Source organism: Gymnodraco acuticeps, unplaced genomic scaffold (genome assembly GCF_902827175.1).
Source record: "Gymnodraco acuticeps unplaced genomic scaffold, fGymAcu1.1, whole genome shotgun sequence".
Taxonomy (NCBI): domain Eukaryota; kingdom Metazoa; phylum Chordata; class Actinopteri; order Perciformes; family Bathydraconidae; genus Gymnodraco; species Gymnodraco acuticeps.
Window position 1 is genome coordinate 1,118,978 of NW_022990152.1, and position 24,143 is coordinate 1,143,120.

Consider the following 24,143-nt stretch of genomic DNA (forward strand, 5'->3'; position numbering starts at 1 on the left):
GGTACAGAGGAAGCTGGAGCACAATCGGCCATTGTTGTTGTTGTCAGCTGTGAGGGGTTTCCAAGCGGTTATGAAGCAGGCACGCAAACGATGACGCAATGACGCAGCACCAGTCGGACTCTGGGCGGTGTGAAAAGAGCCGGAGCTAAACCGAAGAACCGGTTCTGAACCTGAAAAGCTCTAGCACGGAGCTTGAACCGGAGTTGCGTTGGTGTGAATGAGGTATATGTTTGGCTTCTACACACTTTTTTGTATCCAGTGTCCTAGATACAACCAGCAGGGTTTTAATGTTCTGAAGCCATTAGTTGAGGATTGCAGATCTTTCTACTTCCATGCTCTCCCAGTGCAGTGAGTCTGCTGCTGCAGTGCTGCATCAAGTTTAAAACGGTGCGTGTGCACTGCAGCAGACCACCTGTGTGTGTGTGTGTGTGTGTGTGTGTGTGTGTGTGTGTGTGTGTGTGTGTGTGTGTGTGTGTGTGTGTGTGTGTGTGTGTGTGTGTGTGTGTGTGTGTGTGTGTGTGGTGTGTGTGTGTGTGTGTGTGTTGTGTGTGTGTGTGTGTGTGTGTGTGTGTGTGTGTGTGTGTGTGTGTGTGTGTGTGTGTGTGTGTGTGTGTGTGTGTGTGTGTGTGTGTGTGTGTGTGTGTGTGTGTGTGTGTGTGTGTGTGTGTGTGTGTGTGTGTGTGTGTGTGTGTGTGTGTGTGATGTGTGTGTGTGTGTGTGTGTGTGTGTGTGTGTGTGTGTGTGTGTGTGTGTGTGTGGTGTGTGTGTGTGGTGGTGTGTGTGTGTGTGTGTGTGTGTGTGTGTGTGTGTGTGTGTGTGTGTGTGTGTGTGTGTGTGTGTGTGTTGCTGTGTGTGTGTGTGTGTGTGGTGTGTGTGTGTGGTGTGTGTGTGTGTGTGTGTGTGTGTGTGTGTGTGTAACCCAATCTCACAAAAGGCAGGACAAGACTATTGATTTCTCAATTGGACTCCTGCCCTGAAGGAAAGCAGGGAAGCTGACACATCCTCGCTGTGTTTGTACGAGAGCAGAAACTTGCCACCTTTTTGTGCCGCTTGATTTATACGCTCCTATGTGCGCTAAGAATACACTTACACTATATGTGCTTGAAGATGATTGAAATGTGGATTACTTAGGATGCACACAAAGAGGTGACACCTTTGAAACATGAAGCTTTGTTATGTTTCCCTTTCATTTGTCTGACTAAAACTATATTGTTGGGTTGTTTATAGCACAGTAACATCTCATTTAATTCAGTAAAGAAGTTAAATTAGTGTTCTGTTTCCATTGTAATGTTAAAAATTCGGCCATTTGCCTCTTTTCCTATCACACCATACCGTGTTTGGAAGCTATGGTAATCCATGCACATGTCGTCTGACTGCACTGTTGTTACACGAAAGAGCACATGGGCAGGGAAGTGGACACATTAAATCAATATTCAAGTTATTACTGAGAGTCTAAGCCACACTGAAGCTTTGTGATAGCTGCATGTCCGCCTGCAGTCACATGTGTGTTGCCATAGCAATAGATGTTGTTAAAGTTTGGCTGGCGGTGTTGAGTCCTCACACCTAGCGCCCACCAGTGTATCCATGCAATTCTCTCCTACTCAGTGTTTCTCCTCTCTCTGCCTCCCCCCTCGTCTCCCTCTCCATCTGTCCACCTCTGACACTCTCCTCATCTTTCTCCCCCCCCGTCCCTTTCCCTGCCCCTCCTTCCTAATTGGCTGAATAAGCCAGAGTGTCAGCTGTGCTTGAGTGAGCTTGTGTTTGTGTATCCATCTCATATGTGTGTGTGTGTGAGTTCCTCCTCTGCTTGCAGGCTGTCGTCGTGCTTGACAGACGACACTGGAGCTGTAGTTTTGGCCATCAGGGCCTCCCCCTTTATTCACAGCCTAATAGCGGGCGCCCTCCCTCCATTATTGTACCTATTCATCATTCGCTGCATCACCCCCCCCACCGCTTACTCGTTGGCCTTTTACCCATCTTATCTCTCTTTACCCATCACTCCTTCCCCTTTATGCTCCCTGTCTCTCATCCTCTATGTGACGTGTGCAGAGTTTTCTGCGTGTTTGGTTTTTTAATTCTGCAGGACGAAATGTCTGAAGATTTTCATTGAAGCTACTCAAAACCCCCGTCTACTGGGAATTCCTTAAAGACAACACTTCACCATCCCTCCACTCTTAACCTATGACTTTCTGTCACAAGTCATACATCTTTAAGGCGGCACCCGCCCAACCTTTTCAATTGAGAGAGAACACACATTGTCCGTGTTAAACTTCAGTGGTCACTACATGTCAAATGACAAGCCAACCCCACCCTGTTTGAGTTTGGACAGCGTCCGACCAGCCTCTCCCTTTCTAATTTATTTTACTGGCACTGGTAGCTACAGCTTTTGGCCACATCTCCTCTTTTAACTTGTCTATTTGAGTCAACCAGGAAATCAAAGCACTGGAAGAAAGTGAGCAAAAAACCACAGGCTGAGAACATGAGCCTGGAAATAGCCATTATTTCATCCTCGCATATTTACAATGAGATAGTGTCCGTTTAATGTCTCATAGGAAACATTGAGAGCAGCAGTAAAAGGCTTTGTTCACTCCGGTCTGGCTGTCTGGAGCTGGAAGTGTTTTTCGCCACAGGATGTCATTACGATATCTTGACACTTTGCATTTTGGTTTGTGTTTTATGGCTTGAGTTTTATAGGCTATGATGACGATCAGACGCATGTATGTGTAAGAGGTGATTCATAGTCTGTCAGGGCAGCGCTCACACCAGAGGATGACATGAGGAAGAGGAAGGCGGCAGTCGGGAGGAGAGGGGAAATGAAGGCATTATTTTCAACACCTACACCATCAAACGGTGTTATTTATGTCATGTTAAGGGGAAGATGACCACATATCAGAATGTTATGTAAACACATGATAAAGAAGTTGATTTACCATGTTTAGTTTGATTCAAATTAGTTTCAGGAACACCTTGGCTTACATGGCTGGATTTGAACAAGGAGGTCAGTCACAGGGGGATTTACATGAAACTATTTTTGCTTATATTTACATATCTTTACACGCAGCAGCACTGGAACACACGGCAGCTTTGATATTGAAAGATATAATGTAACTAGGGTGTGCCTTTCTCTCAAAATGACCCCCAACTCACCGTTTCCCCAGAGTCCATCAGCAGATTGATTAAAGCCTCCCTGGTGGATGTCTGGAGCTATTCCTAGCCACGGCTATGCTAAATGTTTTACTTGTTCACTCTGTTTGCCCCCGGAGACGTTCGTCATTGTGTAGCGTTTGTGTCCCACTAAACTCTCAATAATTCCCACTCTATATTTTCAGCGTAGCCTCATAACAGTTCACTGAGTTTCTATAAGCGTTGTGTTGTTTCCAAAACCCTTGCCCGGTCCTTTCCGGTCCTTTTCGGCTTACTTTGTTGAGATGATATGATCTGCCGAGGGTATTTTTAGTCCAGAGGTGTCAGACGTTTATTTTTGTAAGGATACTTTGAGAGGAAATAGCTGTGAGGTCCAGTTTTCTGTGTCACTCCCAGTTTTTTTCCATTGGTGAGAGCTAAGGAGCTAATGCCTGGTTTCATTAACCTCCACTCTCCTTATTGCCACTTTACAACACACATGCAGTGTCGAGTATCTGGTCCGAAAATAGTCTATTTAGAAGTGCTTGATGGAAGAATTCACTCATCACAGCGGGGGGCTTCTAGCCACAATAGTATTTACACAGCCATGGTAATGTTCCACATCCCAGCCCTCCCATTTCCTGTGTGATTGAAATACGAAAGGATAACTCAAATGTTAGATGCAATTCATCATTTGAATGTCAACTAGGAAGTGGGAACAGGTGGTGCTGAAGCAGTGAAGGGCTTTGGCTTAGGGACATGTCCTGTATTTGAAAATGTTATGGATTCAGTAAGCGGTTTTGTGTATTTTTTTTTCATTATCTTCAGTCCGAAAAACTGGATTTGAACATTTACATGACCTACGGTATATGGAGACGTACAGAATATTAATTGCGTTTTCAAGCATTACTAATGTCATGCAGGAAGATGCCTTAAGAGGCCCTACCAGGTTTTTTGGGGGTTTCCCTCTCCTGTAGTGTGTCCTATAGGTTTGTATGCATATCAATGTTCTGCAAATGCCCCTTTTTTCATGAGCAGTAATGGCCCCCATACTGGAAGAAAAGAGCTCCGTCTTCTAGAAACACACCACTCTGAAGACTAATGTAATCTTACGTAATGGCTGATAAAAAGCACTGGGATGACGACACTAACAGAAAGGAACTTGCTTATGTTAGAATGAATCACATTATAGTGACTGCAAAGTGAGAGCGTTACAGTACTTAACAATATCCAAAGTCCTCCTCTATAGCATGGTGAAAGTGGCTGTCCATCCCAGATTCAGCTTAATGTTAGTCAAATGGAAAACAGTACTTTCCCATCATGCAAACCGGATTAAGAGAGGAGCGAGCCATGGAGACCTTATCTGACCCGTGACGTCACGTTGCTCTGTGTCACACCCAAACACTCTTTTTCTCTGGGTGCTCCAAACCTAATTGTATTCAGTCTGATCCCAGGGGTCTCCGAGTTCTTTGTTCGAAGTTTTGAAGAACAGTTCTCCCCTTATTAAAGTGACGTAACATCTACTCTTCATACCGCTCCCTTTTCCAATCTTCTTGACACTCTCTGATATGAACGATTCAGTCTAAAGATAGACCTCCTCGTCTTCCTCTTCATCCTCCTCAGCACCGGATGCTTTGGTGCGCCTTCTCCTAAGATTCTTTTATCTTCCCTTTTGCCGGCATTGCAGTGTTTAAATGGAGCCTGAAATATGGCTGCAGGGGGGGGGGGGGGGGGGGAGAAACTCCAGTGGGACGACCTTTGACCTTTGAACTTCCACCCTTGACCTCTGAGTCACCCAGCATTCACAGGAGACAGATGAGCGCTGGTTATGCTCGGACAAGAGAGAGGAACAGGCAGCAGGAGGGGATAAAGGCCAAGGCGGTTCTTTGGTTTGAGTGTAGTAGTGCATACACACACACACACACACTCACACACACACACACACACACACACACGGCCTCCTCCCATCCCTCGGGTCATGCTCCATTGAAAGCAGGGCCTCAGGTGGTAATTCACTTAGACCTGCAGCATCGTCTGCCGGTGAGGATATGATCCCATTAGGAGGACAGCTGCACAGCTATTCTCAAAGTGCTTTTTTTGTTCTATGCGTACTTTTTACCCCGTTTTATTTTATATTATTTTTCTTGCAATCGCATTGAATGTGCATTGTGTGTTTATTTAACTATCTGCAGACCCGCAGGCTTATTGCTGTTTAAACACAGCTGTTAAAAGTGTCCCGCCGTTCCACTCCTTTCTCGCTGGTGTATTTACACATGAGAGTATTGGCAAATGCAATTCAAGCTCATTTAGCCATTTCCTCTTCCTGTGTGCATGCAGACAGCCATGATGTCATGTCTTAAAGAGAGGACTCCTTTCATACCGGGGGAATCCCCAAATAGATGCGCCTGTGACCAAATGGCCCCATATGGAGTCACATTTAAGGGAAGCCACTGAACACAAATTATTCTTTGGTGGTGGTATGCAGCATGTCATTTAGATTTAAAAAAAATGTAATACGCTCTTTCTGGTAAAACAATGTGTCAACCAAGAGGATTTGTGCCTTCATCAGAAGAGTCCCCAGTAAGTGGCACGGATAAACCGACGGACAGCTGGAGTTTCCTGCCAAGAAACAGGCCATGTGGGGAAATTAGAAATTCTGCACATCCTGGCTATTTCCTGTTCTGACTCTCACACACGATCATCAGTGCATGGATATCATCTCACACACACACACACACACATACACACATACACACACACACACACACACACACACACACACACACACACACACACACACACACACACACACACACACACACATGAGGGACTTGTTTTTGTTGACATACTTAAGACCTCATATTTCTTGACAAGATGACATGTGTTTCATGTGTTTGATATGTGAGCCAAAACAGGAAACTGTCCATCATCACTCACGAACGAACGCACGCACGCTAGGGCTGCTCGATTATGGCAAAAATCATAATCTCGATTATTTGGGTCAATAATAGATATCACGATTATTAAAAATGATTATCCATTTACTTTGAAAACATCAATTTATTGGATAAAAAATGTGAACAGTATGTTTTTAACAGTTAATTACCCTGAACTTTAAGTAGAACTCAACTGAAAAACCAATTTTTAAAAAATCGTTAAATTTCGATTACGTTGTTTTCGTTGCAAGCCATAATCGTAATTGCGATTAAAATACGATTAATTTAGCAGCCTTAACGCACGCACAGTTTTGGCTTGTAATTCCAACTAAGGCTGGGTTTGGATGGGAGATTGGGGGAGTATATGTTTTGTACATGCACTACATACAGTAATTTAAAGGAGTAGACCATGTGTGCTGTCTGGAATGTGACCGCTCTGATCTGAAACAAACGCCCCTCAACTCCCGCGTGTGTGTTTAGATGACCGATTTTCAATGGTGTTGCTATCATGTTCCTGTTTGCTTTCCTGTTTTATTGCCTCTCACCTACTGCCTGTTTTATTACCTGCTTTTATCACCTTCTTACAACAAAGCATGACTTCCAGATTGCTCTCAAGTACTTTGTGTAACTAGGTTGGACACACTTGCATGCATTAAGCCACACACACGCACACACACATTGTTGCTGGATCAAACGACCAGGGGTCATCCGAGGGGTTAATCCCAGTTTGGTGCAGTCCCCACTAGTGACTGACACCAAACAAAGTGGTTAACAGGAGGGATTGATCCCCTCCTGAAAACATCAATGGGATTACCTGCAACTATTCCATCTGATTGGACTGTGTTGGGCACATTGGACTGTACCAACAATCTTAAGGGGGGGACCGTGTCAGGTTGTACCGTCTGAAATAGTTTATTGCCTATCAAAGCATGCCAGGTGTTACTCCTCATGTGCTCCACTGTGTTTTCCTTCAACTTCCACATCCTCTCCCCAGATTAAATGTTCTTCCTCGATGTGCGTTGGCATGCACGGGTGTTCATTCCTCAGGTTGGGTTGTCTAAACAGTTAGACTCCCAGCTGGCCTAGAAATGAATGATATGAAGATACGGTCAGGGCGTAACATTATTTTTGCACTGTTCTGGAAGTCTTATCTGCTATTCTGTGTCTTCATCATTTTGATGTTTTGACTCAGTGCTTTGTCTATTGAAAAATGCCCTTGAATGAGGCTTTAGGCTGTTGTTCGTTTTAACTCGATACTAAAAGCGTAAACATAATAATATGAACAGTATCTTGTCGGGATGTGAAATTGTATATTTTATGGTAATTCCTAACCATATATTGACACATTTTCATTCGAATTAAATGATTTTACCTCTGAAATATACATTTGTAAATGCTATGTTGGAGAGCATTGCTGGACCTGAGCCACACAGCTGCAGTGACATCACTTCCTGTGTAGTCCAGTAGAGGGCGCTCTTCCCTCACCTTTGACCAACCACAGCCTCCCAACCTGCTACTCCTCCCTTCCTTTCTTCCATCCTTCACCCACTCTGACCCCTACAGCCATTGACACCACCTGCTGGTGTTGCCGAGTGTTTGATTGACAGGATGAGGCACCAGTCTAGATGCAAAGCGCTCAGTTTGTCAATGTAGTCGATGTTGGACTCCATCGAGGTGTCAGATCCATGTAGAGGCGTCTGTGAACTGCACACTATGACACACTACAGGGCGTTCAGACTGCACAGGGTGCCCGCTAGGGGTCCGTGAGCAGTTGTCATGGTAACAGGCAGTGAGGTTGGCATGAGCTGGGTTTTTTTTCTTTTCTTCTTTCTTTAAATCATTCCGGCTATGTGTGTGTGTGTGGAATCATCTCCTTGACTGAAGTCTGTTTTTGTATCGCTTGTGTGTAGATGGATCAGGTTTCGGACGACGAGTTGGACCATGGGGCCGAGGAGGACAGCGATAAGGAGGATCAGGACCTGGACAAAATGTTTGGAGCCTGGCTTGGAGAGCTGGACAAGCTTACACAGGTCAATAAACACACACACACACACACACACACACACACACACACACACACACACACACACACACACACACACACACACACACACACACACACAAGATGGTTGGTTACACAGACTCACAAAGGTAGAAAAGCTGCAAGAAAGGAAGAGGCTGTATCCATAGCAACCTTAACACTGCTAATCCTGTCTCCCTATACTGTATCCTAGCAACTCCCCTCCCACTACCACTTGGTATTACACGTTTGTGCAGGATTGTGTGCGACAACACTAGCAGGCATATATCGGTTGCTTGGATCCTGTGCTGTCACTGTGTCAAAGGGTGTTTTTGCATACGTGCACTTCATGCTTTTTGTGTGTGTGTGTGTGTTTAGAGTCTGGATGACGGCAGGCCTCAGAAGCCTCTGCAGAAGGCTCCTCTCAGGCAGGAGACAAACATGGCAAACTTCTCCTACCGCTTCTCCATGTATAACATAAACGGTGAGACATCACACACACAAATAGTATAATTGTTACGTGTTGTGTTTGTGTGTGTGTCTCTCTCCCCCTCTCCCCCTGATTGTCTCCCTCCAGGTGCAGCCTCTCCCTCAGGTGCTCCCAATCCCCAACCAGGGCCTCCATGAAGGCCTGAGGAAGGCTGCAGTCTCTGGGTGTTTCTCAATGTCGAGGAAGGATGCTCCAGAGCCACTATTTCAAGGATACTACGTCATCGAGTGGCGCAGAAGGACTGTTTAAATGCCCAGCATTCGGCGCCACTCGATAATAATAATAATAATAATAATACATTGTATTTCTATAGCGCTTTTCTTGAACCCAAAGACGCTTTACATTTGGGAGGGAGGGTAGACAATCAAAACCACAAAGAAACAAAACAAAACAGAAAAGCAGTCAGGAGGAAGTTGGTTGAGAGGGGGGGGCTTATGGATACAGAGTTGAAGAGGTGGGTTTTGAGGCGGGACTGGAACAGGGTGAGGGACTCAGACTCACGGAGGTCTTGGGGGAGGGAGGTCCAGAGCTTCGGGGCTGCCACAGAGAAGGCTCTGTCTCCGAAGCTCCGGAGTTTGTCCTTGGGGATGGAAAGAAAACCGGCTGCGGTGGATCTAAGGGACCGGGGTGGTTGGTAGAGGATGAGGAGGTCAGTGAGGTAGGGGGGGGGGGGGGGGGGCAGATGGTGGAGGGCTTTGAAAGTGAGGACCAGGAGTTTGTAGTGGATGCGGTGTGTAACGGGGAGCCAGTGGAGTTCTTTGAGGACCGGGGTGATGCCATGATTTGGTGTAGGTGAGGAGTCTGGCGGCTGCGTTCTGGACACGCTGGAGTCTATTGAGGGGTGTAGTGCTGATGCCGTAGAGGAGTGAGTTGCAATAGTCAGGGCGGGAGGAGATGACGTAGTATACTTGAAATAGTGTTGACATTTTTTTACTTCCCTTTGTACCCCTTGTTTAGGAGGGAACGTGACAATAATAAAAACACAAATCCCCATAATGTGTTTGTAACCCCCCCTCTCCCCTCTCCTTTCTCTTGGCTCCCTGCAGAGGCGTTGAACCAGGGCGACACAGTGGACCTGGACGCCCTGATGGCCGACCTGTGCTCCATCGAACAAGAACTCAACACCATTTCCAAACCCAACTCTGCGTCTCACGGGCAGACCAAAGGCCAGCCTCGAGCCCCCGGAGGGCGGAGTGCCAGCACCAAGCACACGGGCACCAGCGGAGGGGGGAGCAGCGGAGGTACACTCGCTGAATGACGTGTATTAACGATGGCGCTTTACCTAGTATTCTAACTATGAGTAAGGAGATGAAGCTGTTGCACAGACATGTTGGTGCTTCCCACTTAGTTTTGGGTTAGACAAATACACAACAGGAAGATGTCACTCGTCTTCTTGTGGTGCAAATGATGTTTCTGGACGTGGTGCAGCCTTCCTGAAACATGTTTGTCCTTTTTTTACCAAAGCCAAAAACACCCAGAGTAAGAGTAGGAAAAGAGGACAATTAGCTGCTTCCTGTTTGCAGCGGGGAAATGTAGATTGTTGCGCACACCAGCGATGACTTCACCGCTGCATTGTCTTGTTTCTTAATGATCATCTTAAGAACCTTACCTAATGTAATATGTTGATGTGGCACCTGAAATCTAACTGGCATGAATGCAGAGTGATATAGACAAATGTATTAATTAATTATCACATATAAGTCAAAACGAGTTCATCTACGCTGATTTTCTTCCATCTAAGCTGTTCATCTGTCCAACAGGAAGCACCAGTAGCAGCACCCGTGCGTCGCCGGCCAACACGGTGCGGGGGGGCAGCGTCAACGCCCGCCCCGCCGCCTCCAACATCTCCCTGGACGACATCACCTCTCAGCTGGAGAAGGCCTCGCTCAGCATGGACGAAGCTGCTCGCCAGACCTCGTCTTCCTCCTCCTCCTCCTCTTCTTCTTTCTCCTCCACCACGCTGCGGCGGCCCTCGTCGGGCTCGTCCGGCGGAGGAGGAGGAGGGGGGGGGCAGCACAGGAGGACGGGCTCAGTGGGCGCGGTCAGCGAACAGGAAGCCCCCTCCCAGAGGTCCAGTGTAAACTCTGCGTGCGCCTCGGCCTCCAGCATGGACTCTCTGGACATCGATAAAGTGATGGCAGGCGGAGAGGCGGAGGGCCCTGGCTCACAGGGGCCAAACCAGAGCAGCACAGAGGTATGACCAACACTGAAACACACACACAAGGATAGACGTTGTTATTATTGTTAGGGAAGGTGTGTGTGTGAGCCGCAGTGTGAAAGACTGCTGTTCTTTTCCACATGACGAGGTAAGCGCTGCATGTTTAACCAGCATGGAGGAAACGGCATGGAGTGTGCTGACGGTCAATGCACAATACATCCTGTGTATTGTGCATTGGATGGTGTGTTTACGGATACATTGTAATCTCCAATACTGTATCTACCATTTCTGAATTCCTTTGCTAACTCACCAAGCACCATGGCTCTTTAACAACAGCAGAATGTACTCTAAAGGCTTCGCAGAAACAACAACCTGAGCTAAATGACTAAAGTGTATGTTTAGGTGTCTTGAAGAACAGAAAACTGTGACATAGTATTTTGCTTCAGAAGTAACCATGTAAAAGGGCTGCACAGCTCCTTGAAGTAAATCAAATATGTGTACCCCCCCTAATTGTGCAGCCCTAACACGGTATCATGCATGTCCCCTGCCCCCCCCCCCCCCTGCATGTCATCACTGTATCTGTGTTTGCATCCTTTCTATATCTGTATCCACACACACCTCCTGGTTCTCCCAGCCTGTCACACTGCGGCGGGCCAGACGGCAGCTTGACTTCTCCTCACGGGAGGGGGAGGTGGACCGGGCCACTGTAAGTGCGTGAGCGTGCGTGTGTGCAATCTGGATGTTTGCCCATGTAAGGCTGGCTGCAGATTAAATTGTAATTTTCCGACACATTAAATTGACATTTTCATTTGAGATTCAGTTGTAGTGTGCAGCCATTGGTTTATGTGTAATGCATGCACATGTGAAGTGGTTGGAAAGAGTGATGTGAAGTAGCTGTAGACTCTAGGTTGCTAGCCTGATACACACTATACTATGTAATGATATCTGTTTGTATCCTCAGTTCCTCTCACAATCACTGCTTCTTTACCCACAGCTGCAGCTAAGAACTGCTGAGCGCTCCATTTATGGAAACTTCTCTCGCTTCCACGCTTCTTTTTATACAAAAAGATCACCTGCGATTAATAAGCCTCCCGAGAATCATCTGGCTATATTTCTCTCATTTTTGTATCCTCTCTTCACCCCAAGCACTCCTATCTGGACCGAGAAACCTCACTCATTCTGAAAAGCATAGCAGGAAAGCCTTCTCACCTCCTGACCAAGGTGACTTCCTCATACACTCGCTGTGTGTGTGTGTGTGTGTGTGTGTGTGTGTGTGTGTGTGTGTGTGTGTGTGTGTGTGTGTGTTGTTGTGTGTGTGTGGTGTGTGGTGTGTGTGTGTGTGTGTGTGTGTGGTGTGTGTGTGTGTGTGTGTGTGTGTGTGTGTGTGTGTGTGTGTGTGTGTGTGTGTGTGTGTAGTGTGTGTGTGTGTGTGTGTGTGTGTGTGTGTGTGTGTGTGTGTGTGTGTGTGTGGTTGTGTGTGTGTGATGGTGTGTGTGTGTGTGTAGTGTTGTGTGTGTGTGTGTGTGTTGTGTGTGTGTGTTGTGTGTGTGGGCTTCTCTCTTCTGCTTTGCCTGCCTTGGGCTCCATTCCATTCTCTGCCCCCGGCCTTCTTTCTTTCCCTTAATTAAAACAAGAGGCCGACTTAACAGGGTCTCAGCTGATGTCAGCCTTTCTCCAGCAAGGAGTGCACACATGTGAGAAGAGAAATGCATGCGGCAAGTTGAGAGACACTGTATTGCCAGGAATGAAAATGAAAGGATTTTCTACGAGACGATCTGCGTAACATTTATTTTTCAGCATTTACCTTGCACTTACTTCACCATGCTTACATACACTTGGACGTTTTGTCCTACTCGCTTCCACACTTTCCTTCCCTGGCATGTCGTCTCTTGTCTTCTTTCCTTCATGTCTCCTCTCTGTTATGAAATTATGTTCATAGAGTTACAATCATGAATGGTGTAGTTATCTATCAGAACTCTGTGGCTGTAGCTTTTTCAATGTGTTGTTGTTTTGTAGTGGTTGGTTGCACAAAATGAGAACTCTACTCTTCCTTTAATTTGCAAACAATAGTTTTAGAAAAATAAAACTTTATATAAACTCAATTATTAATAATAAAAAGAATGGCAAGTTGAAGTCCTATGGATGCATCCTTAAATGTTCTCTCAAAGCCGTGCATTGATGTGTATCGTGGTTGCATTTGGACCCTTCTGTGCCCCCCTCTCTAATATACAGTATCTTCACATCTGTATCCATCATGTGTTGCTTCCCCCCCTCTTGGCAGTTTTCACAGTGACTGTATTTGTTGCGGCTTATTCCGATCAGATGTGTGCAGATTTGTTGTCGCCAAGTGCAAAGCAGGGGACGCCATGTGAGGTAGACGATGCATGCCAGAGTTTGAAATCCTATTGAGCAAGAGCATTTACTGCATATGAGACAAGCCACAAGTGTTGCTAATCTTCCAAACTCCAGAGAAAGATTTTGATTATTTCCAGGACTTCTTCTTTTTCATGGACTGTAAAACAAAAGACAGCCTTGTACTACTCGTGTTAGAATAAACTGGAAGATGTACATTAGCGGTCACTGGCATACCCATGCAGATTTCTTTCCAAAAGCCTTTGAGTTATCCCCGTTTATTACAATCTAATGAAGGCCAACAGTGGAGCTGGCTGACTCTCAGTTATGTCCTTTTACATTTTACAGCCAAAATTCAGGAGGGGAGTTTTTTCTTTCTGCTGCTATTACAAAACAATGGAATTGATTCAGTGTTTCAAAGCGTGTGGCTGCTCTCACTGTGTCCATGTATGCAGATAGCATTTGACTAGTTTTAAAAAGCAGAGCCGCAGACTCACAAACTCACCCTGGTTTGGAATCAGAATACTGAATGAGCCCGGGATGTTTGGGAACGAGACATCAAAGGGAGAGGGTGCCGAGATTTTCTTCCCAAGCTCGGCAGAAGAGCCTTTTTTTTTCAAATTGGCTCTATGGTGTGAAAGTGGAAGGGAACACGCCTGTGGAATAGCAATCAGATTAACACATTAAAAAAGCAGGGTGTAGGTAGGTGTCATAAGGGGAGGAAGTTACGCTATGTGTGACTCAGATTCACTCTGGACTGGAATCCTTACAACCCTGTGACCTCTCCTCTCTCACACTCACACTGAAAGCCTGCCACCATGTGTTGGCCAAACATAGTGTTATTGCATTAATGTGCCCTGGAGCTGGTCATGTGGAAAGGTAGTCTGGGTCACGAAGAAGAAGGAGGAGGAGGTCTAGTTGTGAAAACCCCTTCTCTTTTAACACACATAGACTTTTCATTCACCCAAATCCCACTCTCCGTCGTTGTCACTGTGGTTTAGCTCCGGGGCCGTCGCCGGTCACGGTTTCCCCGCGCCTCCTGATTGGCTACAGCGGAGAGTATAGGGCTCGGCTGGTTGGCTGACCCTCTCCTTCTACTATTTTTGCGGGGATTACGCTCCGTTGATTGGGCACGCTCCCAAACCCCCACATCTGGCATAAAGAGAGGGTGATGGAGAGAGGGGAGGAGGCAGGAGGGTGGGAGGGGGAGGGGCATGGTCCTCCCTACTGTCTCATTTGGGGTTGTAGTCAAGTTGTGCTCATCTCGCCACAAAGTCTCTTCTGTGAGTGAGGAAGATGTGGATTTTCAACCACTGAGGATCATTGTGGAATAACTTTTCAAACACCAGTAGCTGTCTGGGAAGGTGGTCTAAAATGCATTTATTTTCCTGGGTAGTTTTTTAAGTTTTTTCTTGAGAATCCATTGAATTATGGATGGGATGAATCTGGGTGTTTTTCAGATTTGTTTGCCCTTGTTCATGATCTTCGTAGCAGATCAGTGTATCTCTGAGTGGAGGGCATAGAGGCTTTCTGAGCTGATCTACTCTCATCCGCAGCCTCTCGCCCTTCGGGGATCTTCTGCCATTGTTTCCCTTTCTGCTGTATAGCAAGATCAAAGGAAGCCGCTGCAGCACCATATGAATCCAATATGGAACCATAGGCAGAAAATGCTGCGCCATATTTGAGGGGAAAACTGGACCTATGTCACAATAGCGGCGTTTTAGCAACACAGTGTTTTCGATAACAAATTCTCACACACGTTGAGGCAAACAAAACCTGCGGGATGGAGGTGATGGCATCTTGTTGGCGGGGGCAGGTAAGCGACCCAAAAGCATGGAAAAACTGGATCTGGGTTTAGCACGACACTGTGCGCCATCATGCCTGAGGCTTGTGCATTTAAATGGTTTAGAAGGCTGCTTACTATTTAATGAAGTTGTGTGTGCATGTCTCGTTCCTGCCAGAGGATGAGGCAAGGCGGTGAAATCAGAAACCTTTTTCTTAAGGGGGGTGTGTGTGTGTGTGTGTGTGTGTGTGTTAATGATATTAACCGTGCTCCTGCGTGTCCATGTAGGAGGAGCAAGCTGCCAAACTGAAGGCAGAGAAGATCCGAGTCGCCCTGGAGAAAATCAAGGAGGCACAGGTCAAAAAGGTAGGACCACCTTTGTATTTACTGACTGGTGTAATAATCGCTGTCTCGTCATATTCACCGCACACTGCATTTCTTTGTGAACTTCCTCCACGGCAAGGCGGTGGAGCGCAGAGAAAATGGGTCATTGCAGTGTTTGCTTATGTGTGTATCTGCCGGGGAGGGAGCGAGACATCAGAGAGAGGCTTCAGAAAAAACAGACAATGCAGACACACAAAACGTCGTATTTACCACATCCAGCCAAACAAGTGCTGGTTTTTCTGTGAACAATACGGACTCCCTGAAAGCATCGGCGTGTGCATGTCTCTATTGGGAAGTCCGTATGGGACTCAACAGACAGGACATTTTCAACCAGTGTCTCCCCCAGTGAATGGTGTCCTTTGCCATGCAATGAATGGTAGAGACTCAGCAGTGTTTCACCACAAAGGGATGGACTTACTATAGCAAGATAAAGAGTGCTGGTACCAATGACACATACTAAAAGTGCTAAATTATTACTCACATCGTCAGCAATCTTCCTCACAATTTACTATATGTTGCATCTATGACATTGAAGCAGCATTTGGATAACAACTTCCAGATCTTGTTGAAGCCGTGTGATTTATTTAATCTTTTATTCTTCCAGACTAGGGGTTTCAAGGGGTCCCTCCTGTGAGAAATGTAGGTCAGACATCCCCCAAATGTCTTAGCCTCACAGCTTTCCCAGCTATTCCATTGGCCCAAGCCTCTCTTCAATCATCTGTACCCCCACGCGGATTGGACGTCAGGGTCCCTGTGGGAGGGGTTCATCTGGATGTCAAGGAATTGAAGTTTTAATTTGGTTTCACACCAGGAGAAATCTTCTGTAGGCTGTGATTAAGTGAGGCTGGATTTGGCACGTGTTATTCAGATTAGGTAAAGCCTGCTTGTTATTGAGGACTTTTGGCTGCGGATGCAAAACTTTAGCCAGATTATTGGATTTGACTTGTTGTTGCTGTGTGACTGTGGTGACCCCATATATAGTATTTAAAAGAAGCCTGACAGGCACATGATTCATCCTTTTCAATCCCCTAATCAGGTTCAGAGCCTTAATTTAAGATGGACAGCCGAATAAACCACTGTGCCATGAAATATTTTAACATAGAGAAATGCAAATAGACTTTAAAAGGAAAGATATGCTGGAACTTGGATGGTGATCAGAATCTTAGAAAATAAATGATTTGACATGTTTTTATTGAAGGACAGATACGGTCAGTGTTCGTTATACAAAAGTGTTTTTCTCACGTTTTCCATTTTTTCTCTCGTTTCTCCTCCTCTTCCGCAGCTGGTGATCAGGGTCCACATGTCGGACGAGAGCTCTAAGACCATGATGGTGGACGAGAGGCAGACAGTCAGGCAGGTGCTGGACAGCCTGCTGGATAAATCCCACTGTGGATACAGCCCTGACTGGGCTCTGGTGGAAACCATCAACGAGCTGCAGATGGGTAAGAGAGCGTTGGTCTGTTAGCATTATAATCCAAAAATGCTCTCTGGCTAATTGTCGGGCATACAGTTAAAATGTCTGCCCCACCTAAAAAACTGGAATCCCTGGAGGGAGGAAATTAAATGCACATTTGCGTGTCAGCGAAAAAACTGCATATCTTGCATCTTATCTTCATCACTCCCTCGTCTCTCCTCCCCCTCTCAGAGCGCATTTTCGAGGATCACGAGAACCTGGTGGAGAATCTTTTGAACTGGACCCGGGACAGCCACAACAAGCTGATGTTCATCGAGCGCATCGAGAAATACGCTCTCTTCAAGAACCCCCAGGTACATTTCACTTCAGGACAGTGGGGACGGATCATCCTCTCGATGCCCTCCCCTGCATTCAGTGTGTTAATCCCGACAGCATATGCTACACACACAAACACATTGTTTATGCATGCTGGTGGCTGGAGTGAACAAGGGAGTGTGTTTGTGTAGTAGAGTAGGAAGTAGGTCAAGTAAAGCGAGTAAAGGTGAATAATTTATTTAACATAAGACGAGGTGATCCGCCGACTCCCTTTTCTCACTGTTGCTTTCAATCATCTCCAGAACTACTTGCTGGGGCGGAAGGAGATATCAGAAATGGCTGACAGGAATAAAGAGGCGTTATTAGAGGTGAGATTAAAGTGTCCATCTTTCCTACACATCAGGAGGATTACCTACCAGATAAAGTTTAACATGAATGTGTCCTCAGGAGTGTTTCTGCGGCGGCTCGGTGTCCGTGCCGGAGATCGAGGGCATCCTGTGGCTGAAGGAGGACGGCAAGAAGTCGTGGAAGAAACGTTACTTCCTCCTCAGAGCTTCGGGCATCTACTACGTCCCCAAAGGCAAAGCCAAGGTCAGTGAGTGTGCATTAGGCTCATACCAAGTGAAGACGGAGCACAAATGTTGGGGTTATGAGAACCAGATCTGCTCTGTGGTATTTCCTGTTGGGTGCAGTGCCTGATCACAACACATGTGCTCTATTTTTAGCAACAGGACAAATGATATCATTTTGTTGCCTTATTTAAATCCTGCCGCTTTGTGTGAGTCCTACAATACATTAAAGTGTAACCAAAATATATCAGCCATGTGTCAACCCTTCCTCCATGTCCTCCTCTCTGCAGGCGTCCAGAGATCTGGTGTGCTTCCTGCAGCTGGACCATGTGAACGTGTATTACGGCCAGGACTACCGCAGCAAATACAAGGCGCCGACTGACTACTGCCTGGCCCTGAAGGTGAGGGGGGGGGGAAGAAGTGTTGTTCTGACACCAACAGATATGTAGTATCTTAACATAGACTCTGACAGGGTGTGAATTTCTCATCCTATAAATGGACATCAAATGGAACATGTGAATTCATTTGTACAGTCTCCAGAGGCTTATTAGAGCTTCTCTCCTACACTGCCAGACTATATCCACTATGGATTAGCCTTCCATTATAAACACCTTTCTGTTACAAGCTCTTCAAAATGCTTCCAAACAAGTTAATAAGAGTATTTGCTTTGATTACCAATAACAAGTGGGTAGAATGTTAGTACTCGTTGTATTCTATGTAAAAAGATGACAGGAGATTCCTTTAATCTGTCCTTTTATATATATTTAATAGATTATCCTTTAAAATAAAGCTTTAAAGCACTTTTTCAGTGGACATTTGATGCATTTGTGGATAGTAAAATTATGTATTAACTTCTCTGTAGCATCCACAAATCCAGAAGAAGTCCCAGTACATCAAGTATCTGTGCTGCGATGACGTCAGGACCCTGCACCAGTGGGTGAATGGGATTCGCATTGCCAAGGTACGTCTACTAATGTTTCAGTGTAGAAAAAGTCCAAACAATGTTCTCTCGCACTATGTAAAGTATGTTAATTTGTTTATCTCATTTTGTGTTTGTTTGTAGTATGGCAAGCAGCTATACGTGAACTACCAGGAAGCCATGAAGAGGACAGAGGCGGCCTACGATTGGTCCTCTCTCTCGACCGCCAGCATCCGATCAGGCTCCAGCTCCGCCAGCATACCTGGTGAGTTTAACAGTATAATACATATGTGTTCCTTAGATTTGGACATCTACATTTCCCATAATGCTGCTCAGAAGCATCCTTTGTTAGACTTCCCCTGCCCTTCCTGGTAAATGCCTGTCTTTCAAACACTTAGTATGAGGAGAAATGTTCTTTATAATTCAAGATCTAAACTTTTGGCTAATAACGAATAACGTCATACTGCACATCCATTATCATTTTACTCCACTAATGATATGCCTTCTTTCCTGTGTGCTTCCAGAGTCCCAGTCTAATCACTCAGGCCACTCGGACAGTGGCGTGGACACGGGCTCGTCTCACGGCCGCTCCCAGAGTGTGGTGAGCTCCATCTTCTCTGAAGCCTGGAAGAGAGGGACCCAGATCGAGGAAAGCTCCAGGGTAAGGCCTTCTGATAAAGAAAGCAAGAATGAATAAAAAGAAAGCCTGTTATAGTTCGGTGTGAATGCTCAGAAACGTTCCCAACATGTGATCTTCATCTGGAGAAATCTGCATTGCAGTTTAGTGGAAGGAGTTGCATTCTCTAGTTGCTTATGTGTCGTTTATGTCACTCAGCTAACACATAGTCTCTTCTTTTACAGGCATCCAGAGGGGCCACCCTGCCGCACGCTTCCCACGGTCACCGGCACCACAGCCAGCACTCGGCTGATATCCCCGCCCTGACGCCCTCCCCCCAACCTCAGCTGCAGCAACAGCATCAGCAGCAACAGCAACAACAACAACCACCACAACAACAACAACAACAACAACAGTTTCCACCACAGCAACAACAACTTCCTCCCCAGCAACAACATCCACCACAGCCTCCACCACAGCAACAACTTCCTCCACAGCAACAGCATCAACAACATGAACAACAACAACAACAACAACAACCACCACAGTTTCAGAAACCACCACAATTTCAGCAACCACCACAGTTTCAGCAACAACATCCACCACAGCCTCCACCACAGCATCAACAACTTCCTCCACAGCAACAGCATCAACAACATGAACAACAACAACAACAACAACCACCACAGTTTCAGAAACCACCACAATTTCAGCAACCACCACAGTTTCAGCAACAACATCCACCACAGCCTCCACCACAGCAACAACTTCCTCCACAGCAACAGCATCAACAACATGAACAACAACAACAACAACAACAACCACCACAGTTTCAGAAACCACCACAGTTTCAACAACCACCACATTTTCAACAACAACATCCACCACAGCATCAACAACTTCCTCCACAGCAACAGCATCATCATCAACAACAACCACAGTTTCAACAACAACCACAGTTTCAACAACAACCACAGTTTCAACAACAACATCCACCACAGCAACAACAACTTCCTCCACAGCATCATCATCAACAACAACCACAGTTTCAGCAACAACCACAGTTTCAGCAACAACCACAGTTTCAGCCTCCTCCACAGCACCTTCCACAGTATCAGCACCCATCAATGCACCCCCACACCCCTCCCCAGCACCAGCCCCCTCCCCCCCAACAGCACCCTCCCCTCCAACAGGCCCCCCCTCCCCAGTACACTCAGCGTCCTCCGCCCTCCCCTCAGTCTCCACAGCAGCAGCCCATCAGCAGCTACAACAACCACATGCCCCCCCAGCAGGTGGCTCCTCCCCCCCAGCAGGTGGCTCCTCCCCCCCAGCAGGTGGCTCCTCCCCCCCCACCTCCGCCTCCCCCTCCTCCCCTTCCCCCAGTACACATCGTGTCAAACCACTCCCCCGCGCTCACCATGTACAAGTTTAGCACCATCACCAGGCTGCAGAACCAGAAGGGGAACCAGCCGCTCAATCAGAGGCTTCCGGGGCACCTCCATGCTATTGGTCATCAGGTTCTGCCCGTTGGCCCGATTCCGGTCAAACCAAACCCCAATCACATCGCAGCACGGACTAATGTCCCGCCCCCCCCTCCGCCTCCCCCCCCTCCCCCGCCTCCCTCCATGCCGGCCCCAGGTTCAGCCATGGCCGTGTTGAGGCTGGGCCCCTCGAGCCCTGCTGCCCCCCCCCGCCTTCATCCCACCCCCCCCAGCACTTCCACCTGCTCCACAGACCAATGGCCTAGCCTTCCCTCCCCCTCCGGCTCCCATCAGCCACCCTGTCTACAGCACCGGGTTGAAGCAGGCGCTGAAGGAGAGGTTTCCCAGCCCGCCGCGGGACCTCCCCTCTCCAAATGAACTCGAGGAGTCCCCCCCGCCTGCCCCTGCTCCGACACCCCCACCTCCCCCTCCACCCCCACCACCCCCACCTCCTCCCCCCCAGCAGTTCCCAGTGCCGGCCCACTTCCCACCTCCTCCTGCACCCAAAACCTTCACCCCAGGGTTTGTCCCTCATGCTACCCCCAAACCTGTCTCACCTGTCTTCCCTTTCCCTCCTGCCCCACCTCCTGCCAGCCTGGGTGGCCCCCCCCCCCCCGCCACCTCCCCCTCCTCCCCCACCTGCACCCTTCAAGAAGCAGTTCAGCCTCCAAAACTCTGGCCCTCCACCTCCGACTTTCCCCAAGCAGCACAGCCTGTCTAAACAAACAGGGGCTCCTGCTCTCTCTCTGGTGAAGCAGCTGGCCAGTCAGTTTCCGGGAGCTTCCTCCCCAGCAGCCAATCACACGGAGAGCCCCAAAGCCCCCCTCTCCCCCCCTGCAGTCAAAACCAAACCAAGATGGCAGCCAGGAGGCAGCCAGCAGCTTCAGTCTCCAGAGTTCCCTCCTCCTCCTCCGGACGGCAGCGCTGGCTTCCCTCCAGCCCCCCCTCCTGCTCCTCCTGCTCCTCCTCCTCCTCCTCCAGCCCCTGTCACAGGCCCCACTCCACCACCTCCTCCCCTCCCTCCTGGAAACATGGGCTCCCCGTTGAAGAGTACACCCTTTGGGTCCTCCAACTTCGGAGGGAAGAAGCCACCTCCCGCCCCGCAGAGAAACCCCAGCGCCACCCCCTACGAGGAGTCCAGGAGGAACCTGCTCAGCAAGTTTGCGCCCCAGAACACTGGCCCTCCTTCCTCCCCCTGCCCTGCCTCCCCCTCCAAGGACCCTTCATCTGGACCACCTGCTCCCCCAAAACCAGGCAAGCTCAACATGGCCAACCTGCCCTTGGGGCTGCAGTCCAAAGTGAACCAGGTGAAGCAAACAGGCGGGGACTACCCTACCCCCCCCGCCTGCCTGTGCCTACTTCCCCCCTCCTCCTCCGCCCTCTGATCTCTTCCCCCCCCCCCCTCCTCCTCCTCCTCCTCCTCCTCCTCCTCCACCACCCGGTAGTGACTCCCACAGCGGAGCACCTCCTCGAGTTGCCGTGGTGAACCCCCAGCCCCAGGCCCCGCCTCCTCCTCCGCCTGTGCCTCTTCTCAGCAACTCAACATGGGGAAAGAGCTCACTGAAAAAGACTCCTCCACCGACACTTGCCCGGCGCAGCAACACGACCCCGGAGCCCCCCAGCCTCTCCTCACCCCCACCCACCTCCCCAAAGGGCGGCTCAGGCCAGCCCAACTTCATGGACGACCTCCACCGGACGCTGAAGCGAAAGTCGGTGGGACGCCAGGGCTCTCTGAGCTCGGCCGGCCTGATGGGGAAGGCGGAGCCCGTGGGGACAATGGACGACATGGCGCTGCCCCCCCCGCCCCCCGAGCTGCTCCTGGACCAAGGCAAGCAGAGCAACGGAGGAAACGGGGGCTACATGTCCGGAAACATCTCAGGCTATGCAACGCTACGACGAGGTCCCCCACCTGCGCCCCCCAAACGGGGGGACATGACCAAACTTACTTGAGAGAGTTGGACTTGGAGAACAGGACAATAAAGAGATGGATGAATAGACAATGAGAGATGAATATGGAAGCTCCTGCATTGCTCTTGGATCACGATGATAAATTGATGACTGTAAATACTGAAACCCAAACCAGACCATGGTCCATTAGTGTTTATGTTTGGCAATCTGGATGGGTGGGGTTTACATGTAAAACTAGAGCAGGCAAGTTTGACATCGCTGAAAACTAACTGTTATTTTTCTGCGATTAGTCTAAACTCTCTGGAAGACATTGTTTGGGAAACCTCGCCTATCTTGTACCCCAAGCAGATTTAAACACTAATAAGAATTGTGCAAATATTACTGGAACCAGGTCTGAGCCAAACCATGTTATCCGCTTCTTTGCCATACGGTTGTGCCGCGTAAAAAAATAAAAACCCACATCAGGATGTTTCTGCTCGGTACTGCATGGACTTCATGTGAGAACAAGCGGTAAAAAAAACACGAGGCTGTTCCGGTGTGTGTGCATGAGTGAGAGCGAGAAACTGGACACGCATACATGCACGGTGTACGGCGGAGAAGTAGTTAGTGGCGGCCTCGTGGAGCAGGGACAGTCTGCTTTTATATAAAATTATTTAATGATCGATAAATGGAAGGATTTTTTTTTAATATAAGTCTGTCTTTTGGTGGTCAGCAAAGTCTAGAGAGAAACAAAGGAATGTATATGGGAAGGTGTGTGTAAACATAAGGTCAACAAGGCAGTAATACAAATACATTTCTAGACTGTGTTCAGAAGAAGCCTTATCCCCAAAGTCTTGCACAGAGGTCAAAGCAGAAAGGAGATTTCTTCCAAAGGTTCAGCAGAGTCTGGACTGTGCAACCGGAAAGAAAAAATAAACTGCTTTTTTTATTTAACAAAGGAGGTGGGGGCGGGCTGTGGTGGTGTATCTTCGTCTACCATGTCTCGTGCGTTGGCTTGATTTCGGACCGTGTCCTTCAGTTTCTGTACAGTTGCAGCTGCTACTCCGTTAGTCTCCGCCCTCTTCTACAGGCAACAGGAAGTAGAATGTACAGGTTGGATTCAGACATGTCAAGTATACTCTACACACCCAGTTGAAAAAAAAAAATATTTGTCTGGTTAATGTACAGAGCGTTAAATCATCTGAGCGGCATAGCACTGAATGTCGCTCTGTGTCGTATCTCGTGTCTTCATGGTGCCGGTGGTGCGCGGGGACTAAAGGCCTACAGAGTGGATATTAAAGGGTTTACATTTCTTGCAGCAATGCCTTTACTTTCAGGGTGCTTGTGCTGTGTTTCAAGGAACTCATCATCAACACGTCCCTGTGTGCCAGCATGACATATCATTAACATTTCAGACTGTTTAAACTGGTTTTGAATTGGCTCTAGTGTGGAAATGTGTGCTTGGAGTGATTTCCACACAAGGCCTTTTTTATCATGCTATTATTTTGTCCTGCAAATCATTTCCTATAACTGCGTATCATTGTCTTTTAAGCAGGATGTGTGCTACAGTACAGTATGTAAGTTATTGATGTACTGTTGATGTGGGGCCAAGTGAAATGAAGAAAAACGGTTGCAGATGTGATCGTCTTGCATATAAACTGAAAATCACAATATAAATGTTCAAACCAGACCTCAA

The 24,143-nt window shown here is 47.7% G+C and overlaps 2 protein-coding genes across 2 annotated transcripts; both read left to right on the plus strand.

The window, feature by feature from the left end:
• The first annotated feature begins 165 nt into the window (after positions 1 to 165).
• Positions 166 to 21,503, plus strand: raph1b (Ras association (RalGDS/AF-6) and pleckstrin homology domains 1b). The gene is given in 18 exon segments (XM_034217239.1): positions 166 to 222; positions 7,970 to 8,089; positions 8,458 to 8,563; positions 9,616 to 9,810; positions 10,330 to 10,763; positions 11,362 to 11,433; positions 11,874 to 11,948; positions 15,151 to 15,228; positions 16,529 to 16,688; positions 16,892 to 17,013; positions 17,278 to 17,343; positions 17,423 to 17,566; positions 17,835 to 17,945; positions 18,407 to 18,505; positions 18,608 to 18,728; positions 18,988 to 19,124; positions 19,325 to 20,757; positions 20,759 to 21,503. Coding segments are annotated over 17 exon segments (3,996 nt in total). The 5' UTR covers positions 166 to 222; the 3' UTR covers positions 21,282 to 21,503.
• LOC117546900 (ras-associated and pleckstrin homology domains-containing protein 1-like) lies at positions 21,417 to 24,143 on the plus strand. Its single transcript, XM_034217303.1, has 2 exons — positions 21,417 to 21,814; positions 21,874 to 24,143. The coding sequence occupies exons 1-2, from the start codon at positions 21,417 to 21,419 to the stop codon at positions 22,508 to 22,510; spliced, it is 1,035 nt and encodes a 344-aa protein (XP_034073194.1). The 3' UTR covers positions 22,511 to 24,143.

Coding starts and splice junctions, on each gene's coding strand:
- LOC117546900 (XM_034217303.1), top strand. CDS start 21,417: ATGGCAGCCAGGAGGCAGCCAGCAGCTTCAGTCTCCAGAGTTCCCTCC. Junction 21,815..21,873: donor ACCTGCTCCCCCAAAACCAG/GCAAGCTCAACA, acceptor AACCAGGTGAAG/CAAACAGGCGGGGACTACCC.